Here is an 8,089-nt window from a genome sequence, read left to right as displayed (position 1 = left end):
TCCCTACTCTATCTCTGGTGAAGCCTTTCACCGCCCCTGAGCCTCTGGCCTGTATCCCAGTTCTGTATGCACAAATAAATAAATCTTTTAAAAAAAAAACAAAACAGTAAATTTGGATCTATCGTATGATCCAGCAATTCTATTCCTAGGACTCTACCCAAAGAACGCAAACACACTAATGCAAAAGGAAACCTGAACTAAGTCTACTGCAGAACTATTTATAGTAGCTAAGATATGAAAACAACCTAAATGTCCCAAAAGAGGTGACTGGATGAAAACACTATGGTGTGTGTATATATATATATATATATATATGTATATACATGTACATATATATACACATAATGGAATGTTACTCAGCAATCCAAACAGATACACTCATGCCACCTGGGACAATATGGATGAAGGTGGAAGGGATTATGGTAAGCATAACAAGTCAGAAGGAAAAATATAAATATCTGGTGGTTTCACTTAAAGGTGGAATCTAAAGAAACTGAACAAAAGGTCAAGAAAAAGACAAACATGCAAGCAGATCACAGACCTGCGGCATCATAAATAACCAAAACGGAGAGGGAAGAGCACAAGGGACTAAGGTGAGGGATGACATATGCTACGGTGGTGGGAGAACTATACTCAAGGGGATTTCGTACAAATACTGTACAAAAAAAACAATAAAGAATATATTTTTTTAAAGTAGGTATTCAATTATTCAGCATGCCAAGGGGTGAAACCAGATAGCAGATTTTTAATAAACAGAGGCCAAGTTGAACTTTCACTGCATTCTTAGAATACTCTGAGAATTCAGCCAGGGCCCTCCCTGGTGGCGCAGCGGGTTAAAGCACTGCACTGAGCAGCTAAAGCCACTTCCGCATGAGTTCGATTCCCACCTGCCCAGGAGGTGATCCATATGGCGTGGCAGACCTCTCCTGACCTGCCCGCTGCTCCCCTCAGCAGTGTACTTCGTTGATCTGCCTGTTCTGCTCCCCACTCTGTGTCTGGTGAATCCTCTCACTGCCCCTGCACCCCTGGCCTGTACCCCAGCTCTGTATGCATAAATAAATAAATCTTAAAAAAAAAAAAGAACTCAGCCATTACTTCTTAAGATCATATGGGCATGTATAAAGGTTAATATATAGATCATAAGTTGATTTATGCTCTTACACATGGAAACAACAAGGGTTATGAATATGCTTTAAACAAAACATAATTTGTGAAATATCAAGCAGAGTTTTAGAACTTAAAATTATTTTTTTAAAAAAAGCACACTAGTAGAAAAGGCATTAAAATCTGATTTGAAAAATTTAGAAAGTGATAGTCAACATAACATAAAATTTCTAATAGAATACACTTCAATAGATGTTACAGAAGCAAAGTTTCATCAAATGAAAGAGGCAATTCAAAAGAAATACTGAAAAAATGTCAGAGGCAAGTTGGATTTTGTTTTTAGAAAACATTAACAGAGTTTGTTTATAGGAATTTACCTTTTTGGTTCCTGTCTTCTTTTTATATTACTGTACAAAATATCTGTATGATCTGGTTTCTGGGAGAAAAAAAAAAGTCATTTAGGAAATATACATTAGGTACTGCTACTATTGTTATTAAGGGAAGGAGATCAAGAGACAATATTTTTTCCATACCTATGTGTTAATAAATAGGTTGACATCACAATTTACTTAATTGTTCCATAATTTTGAGATATGGAATGGATCATTCCCATTTTAAAGGTAAATTACCCAAGGTTCAAACAGAGCTTAAGTATCTTCCTCAGCATCATAGAACAAATCAGCAACAGAACATCATTTAAAACTAGATCTGTCGGGCCCTCCCTGGTGGCGCAGTGGGTTAAAGCACTGCACTGAGAAGATACAGCCACTTCCGCATGAGTTCGATTCCTGCCTGCCCCGCAGGTGACCACATAGCGTGGCAGACCTCTCCTGACCCGCCCCGCCCGCTGCTCCCCTCAGCAGTGTATTCGTCTGCCTGTTCTGCTCCCCGCTCTGTCTCTGGTGAAGCCTCTCACCGTCCCTGAGCCTCTGGCCTGTACCCCAGTTCTGTATGTACAAATAAATAAATCTTTAAAAAAAAAAATTTAAAAAAAAACTATATCCGTCTGCTCTACTCAGTCACTCTTTCCCTCTCTAAATACAGGGATACAGGTTTAAGCTCAAGAAACAGAAAAAGCAGGAGATATTCTTTGGCGTAAAGGAAAAGGATAAAGGATAAACACATATGTACAAATAACTTAAGCTCATAACTAAGTATCAAAGCAGAAAAAATGGACATGTTATAGAAAAGTACAACACATCAAACATAAAAGCTGGAAAATAACCACTATTCACTAAAAGTAGTGAATATTTTTAGTGAATAGTGGGTATTTTTAATGAATAAAACGTTTGCTAACAACTGAATAAAGAGAAAGACAGAGGAACTGGGAAAGTCTGGAGTCATCTCTCCTTCTATGAGCCTGCAAATCAGCATCAGCAAGGAGACAACTGCACTTGGAAGAGAACTAAGGACACTGATACAGGTTTCCACAAGAAGGTGAGAAAATGATAAAGTGTGGAACACCGAGAAACAATTCCACCAGGAAATAACATGGTACTGGGAGAGGCATCCAGCCCTCCAGCACCTGACTCTCAGGATTTCCCTTTGACTCCTGGCCCACTATAGCCTGGCAAGTGCCGCCTCACTAAAAGAACACTAACTACAGAAGGTCTATGGAAATGGGGCAGTGGGTATCTAGACTGGCACTTGCTCCTACCTCACATGAACTTCTGGGCTTCCCCTCAGTTCCTAGCTCACTATAGATCTGTGAACATCACCTCCTTTCTCCCCTACAACAATGGATGCAGGGTGGGTGGGAAACTAACACACCCGGGACTAGTGGCAGTTAGTCTAGCAGTCTCAAAAAGTATCTGTTCCTACCCCATTTGGGCTTGGTAGGCATCTGGGCAGCCTAACTACTAAGTAATCAGCAACTGACAACTAAAACATGGCTCTGTAGCCCAAGCCCACAGCCTTCTGACCACTCTGTTCATGCCTGAATTCACGGGAAAGGTACAGCCAACAAAACATGCTTAGGTCATAACTAGGCTAGAGTTTAAGAGTCAGTAGCTCAATAGCTACAGGTCCAAGAAAGGCTTATGGTCCTGGTAATCTACTGCAGCAGCATTTATATCCTCCTAATCTCCAGCTCTCATCATCCAGCCTGGGTTCCTGGATCACTATCCCATACTGGCTCTTGAACTTGAGGCAGCCTGATTGGTGATGTAAAACATCAACCAATACAGCAACAGAAACATATTTTCCAAGGCCAACACCATAGCCAACACCCTATATCTGCAATTCTAACCAAAGGCCATCACAGCAGGACTAGAAAGGAAAGCAATCTAGCTTAATCCATAGAAACAATCAAATAGCATCAAACAGAATAAGGAGGTGAAGTAATTTACCCCAATCAACGATCAAAATGAAATCCCGGGAAAATTCCTAGTATAGCTGAGTTAACCAAAACTACCAAAAGACTTCAGAACAATAGTCTTAATGATGACTGAAATTTAGAGAACAAAGAATTTTTTTTTAAAAAAGAGAAATACAACAAGGACAGAGAAACTATTAAAAAGTAGTCACAGACATAAATAATGCAAATGGTGAATCTAAAAATACAATACAGTGGTTTATACAATGGGAAAAGGAAAGTATAGTCAACAAATGGTGCTGGGGAAAGTGGACAGCCATCTGAAAAAGAATGAAATGCATTAGACCACTCTCTCACACACTACACAAAAATTAATTCAAAATGGATTGAAGACCTGAAACCAGAAAATATGTAGAAAAAATACAGGCAAAACACTCTGTGACATGATATCAATGATGTCTTTAGGGACTCAACTCCAAGAACAAGGGAAACAAATGCAAAAATATATAAATGGGACTGCATCAAATCTCCACAGTGTGAAAAACAGGCATTAAAACTACAGGGTATCCTATTAAATGGGAGAAGATATTTGCACATCATCCACTCAGTAAGGGGCTAATATCCAGTATCTACAGAGAATTCACAAAGTCAACAAGAAAGCAAATAACCCAATCAAAAAATGGGCAGAAGAGTTAAACAGGCACTTCTCCACAAAAGATTGACAGAAACCCAATGAAAAAGTGCTCATCACTTAATAAAGGGAAATGCAAATCAAAACCATGGTGAGATACCACTTCACACTGGTGAGAACAGCCCATCTCAAATCTCAAAAAGACCAGACCAACAAATATTGGTGAGTATATGAAGAAAAAGGAACTTTTATACACTGATGGTGGGAAGGCAGACTAGGCCAGACCTTGTGGGAAAACAGTACGGAGGTCTTTCAAAGCATTTAAAATGCATCTATCACATAATCTAGCAATCACTCTCCTATGTATCTATCTGAAGCATACAAAAACACTAGCTCAAAGAGAAAGTATACTTTTCTATGTTAACTTTTCAAAGTAGCCAAGCTACAGAACCAACTTAAGTGCCCAAAGACAGATGGCTATGTAAAGAAGTATGACACATATGCACAATAGAATACTAAGGTATAAAAAAGGATGATATCTTGCCACCTGCCATACATGATTAGAACTGGTGGTTGATTATGCTAAGTAAGTCAGAAAGATAATGACAAACACTAGATTATTTCATTCCCATGTGGAATGTAAAAAACAAAAGAAACCAACAACAACAAAAAAATCTGAAATCTGAAATCTGACTACAGAACTACAGCTACCAGAAGGGGCGGAGGGGAGTAAGTGCAGAGTGGGGAAGAAAGACCAATGAACTATGGTGAAGAATTACTGGGACTTGGACCATGGGTGTGATATGATAACATAACTTGCACAGGTCTGAATCTATACTTCTAAAACATACATGGTGTTGTAAACCAGTATTACTATAATAAATATAATTTTTAAAAAGGAAAATGAACACTGAATGAAGATTAGTAGGTGATGGGTAAAAGAAAAAGGCATTCTCAACTATGAAAGTCTGACATTCTAAGAAGCTGAAATAAACTGGTATGAATTCAGCAGAGAGAAATCAAACCAGCAGAGCTAAAAGCATAAGGACTCTTTCAAGGAAGGAAAGAAAAGACAACTGAATAGTTACGGTATGACCAAATTAAGAAGGTCCTACATGATAAAATAAAAAATGAATGAAGACTTTTCAATAGAGTAGAAATATGATATAATCATTGTTTTAAAAAGGTTAGTATAGCAACAAAAAGTTGAAACAGCCTTCTCATTACATGAAAACAAAGTCCTAAAAACACAATTCTGCATTCATGACAATTTCACCACTGTTTTCCTTTGTTACCCACAACTGTGGAGCTACTTGCATACATACCTAACTTCCACTTGAATGTGGAAAGTACTAAACCAACCAAGCAGGCACAAGTTTTGTGTGTTTAGTCAGCTGTCATTACTTCCAGGTATGTGTGAGAATGGAAAGAATTCTGAACTTAGCTCTGTTCCTGCACATGAAGTTGTATCCATGTACACTTTTCTGGATCTCAAATTGTGAATTTGAAAATGCAAACACTGTTTCTGCCTTAGCAATCTCAACAAAAACATATTATAAATATAACTATACTTGAGAGAAGACATAAAAGCTACCTAATTTCAATGCATGTTATTTAATCTCATGTGATAGGCTCTATCAACACTCACACACAAAATGTGTTAAATGCTATTTGGTAAGGAATAGGAAGGGGAAAAGTAACCTAAGCACTGCTTTTCATTCCAGAAAAGTAAGTATAAGAGAAAGAAAAAATTAAAACACAGACCCTCTAATTGGAAAGATTAATACCATATGATTTACCTATATTTGGAATCAAAAACAAAACTACAGTGAGTCAAGTTGACAGACAGGGAGAACAGAATTATGTTTGCCAAAGGTGGGAGGTTAGGACAAGCTGGTAAAGGAGGTGAATGGTACAAACTTCCAGTCATAAAACAGCTAAGTTCTAGGGATATAATATATAGCAGAGTGACTACAGCTAAAACACTGGCTAATAATACTGTATTGCATCGTTTAAAATTGCTAAGAAAGCAAATCTTGAACATTCTTATCATAAGAATAGATTCTTCCAACTACATGCAGAGTTAGGTGGGTGTTAACTGGACTACTGTGGTGCTCACTTCACAATATATACAAGTCCAGAATCAGTGTGCTGTATACCTGAAACTGATAAAATGTTATGGCAATTCTATCTCAATTTTAAAAAAAAACTCTATCTATACATTAACTCTTTAATATAATTTTTACTTAGTTGCAGCATCTAAACACTCACCAGTTTTCTCTTCTCTGATGAAACAGATCTTGTAGAGCAAGGTGAACTAAGAGAACTTGAGGTTATTTTCTCTTTCTTATCCTAAGAATGCCAATTGGAAAAAATATTTAAAAAGGCACAAAATAAGGCACAGTACAAGACTGCATCATTTCATCATTATTATTATTAACATTCTTTCCATGCTAACAATAAACCTCAGAGGGGAACAATGTTTAAAGATACAAACTTTAGTAATAGGAAGGGAAGCTTGAGTAGAAGGGAGGCTCAGGCCCTCCCCAGTGGCACAAAGGGTTAAAGCACAGCACTATGAAGCTGTCACAGCCACTGCAGCATGGGTTAGATCCGGGCAAGGGAGCTGACCCACAAGGCGTCACAGATCTCTCCTGACCTGACCTCGGCTCCCCTCAGCAGTTTATTTCGGTAGATCTGCCTGTTCTGCTTCTTGCTCTCTCTGATGAATCATCTCACCCACACACACCTGATTTGTAACCCTGTTCTTGTATGCATAAATAAATAAATCTTTAAAAAAAATTGAGTACGAGAATACACAAATAACTAATATATTTGGAAGAAAAAGCGAAGAAAGTGTAACAGGGAGGTCCCTAGGAAAAGGGGAAGTTTCAGGTTCCCTGTCCCACCCAGAAGGAGGGTGGAGCTGAAGAGAAAAAAAGAAGACAAGAGAAGGAATCTGAAGGGAAGAAGGAAGCAGGATGGAGAGCCAGAAGGAGACCTGAGGAAGCCACATGGAGCAGGGAGCATGTGAAGAAACCATGCTTGCTTTTGGCCCTGGACTGGTTGAAAGTGATGTGGGTGAGAAACCTGCAGGGAGGTTGACTATGGCAGTGTTTATATTGATTTTGATTTTGCTCTTTTCCTACCAGACTTGTCTGGCCATTTCTGACCCTCTTCTATGGGTCCCAGCCAGAAGGTGCTTTAGTCTTGTCAGGCTTTCAGGCCTTGCTTTGGGCCAATCCCTTTGGTTGGCTTTTTGTCCATGAGGGGATGGGTAACTTCAGGTGTTTGATTTAGAAATTATATTCTTTGTCTTTCGTATTGCATACTCACTGTATTAAAGTTCCTTTTCATTAAAGTCTTACATATTTTGTCTTGATGCGGCAGATGGCAGAACCTATTTAGAGCAGGCAGGTTTGGTGATTTGGTGGTGCCCCTCTCCCTGCCCTGTAACAAAAGGAATCTGCAAGGTCTGGGAGGTAGAAATGGAGGCAAAACAGAGCAGATGGATGAGGCTTCACAGAAGGGTTTTAGATAGACACCTTAAGAAGGTACAAAGCAGGGGGTCCCCTGGTGGTGGATGGATGAGTGTCAGTTAAACTGGGTGGTCCTGAGGCAAAGGATAGTTCCAGGTTCCCTGTCCCCCCCCCCCCACCGCCCCCCAGAGGTAGGGTGGAGCTGAGAAGAGAAAAAGAGAAGGCACCTGAGGAGGATGGAGAGCCAGAAGGAGATCTGAGGAAGCCACAAGGAGCAGCAAGCATGTGATGAAGAAACCGTGCTTGTTTCTTGGCCCTGGACTGGTTGAAACAGATGTGGGTGAGAGACCCATGGGGAGGTTGACTATGTTGGGAGTGACCAAATGCGGAGATTTACTGAGGGACTGGATAAGGGCAGTAATAAATCAGGCCTTGCATCCAAGGGTGATAAGGTGGTAATAAACTGGGCCTTACATCTAATTAACGGGTCCTTGCATCGATGGGACTAGATGAAGGTAATAACGAACTGGGCCTTACATCAAGGACACAGCGATGAGTCAC

General features: G+C 39.5%; 1 protein-coding gene across 2 annotated transcripts in view; it reads right to left on the bottom strand.

The window, feature by feature from the left end:
• SWT1 (SWT1 RNA endoribonuclease homolog (S. cerevisiae)) overlaps window positions 1-8,089 on the bottom strand; it is an 86,477-nt gene that overhangs the window by 72,973 nt on the left and 5,415 nt on the right. For both annotated transcript variants that reach the window (XR_001145739.1, XM_012728848.1), the window contains exons 3-4: window positions 6,321-6,401; window positions 1,482-1,540 (exon numbers count right to left, since the gene is read on the bottom strand). Coding sequence is in view for 1 of the 2 variants with exons in the window: in XM_012728848.1 (XP_012584302.1) it covers window positions 1,482-1,540; window positions 6,321-6,401 (140 nt within the window). In the remaining variant the exon portion in view is untranslated. The remainder of the gene's footprint in view (window positions 1-1,481; window positions 1,541-6,320; window positions 6,402-8,089) is intronic.

This window comes from Condylura cristata, unplaced genomic scaffold, assembly GCF_000260355.1.
Source record: "Condylura cristata isolate star-nosed mole 26May11 unplaced genomic scaffold, ConCri1.0 scaffold00024, whole genome shotgun sequence".
Taxonomy (NCBI): Eukaryota; Metazoa; Chordata; class Mammalia; order Eulipotyphla; family Talpidae; genus Condylura; species Condylura cristata.
The sequence above is the reverse complement of the archived record's forward strand: the minus strand, read 5'-3'. Positions and strand labels throughout refer to the sequence as shown.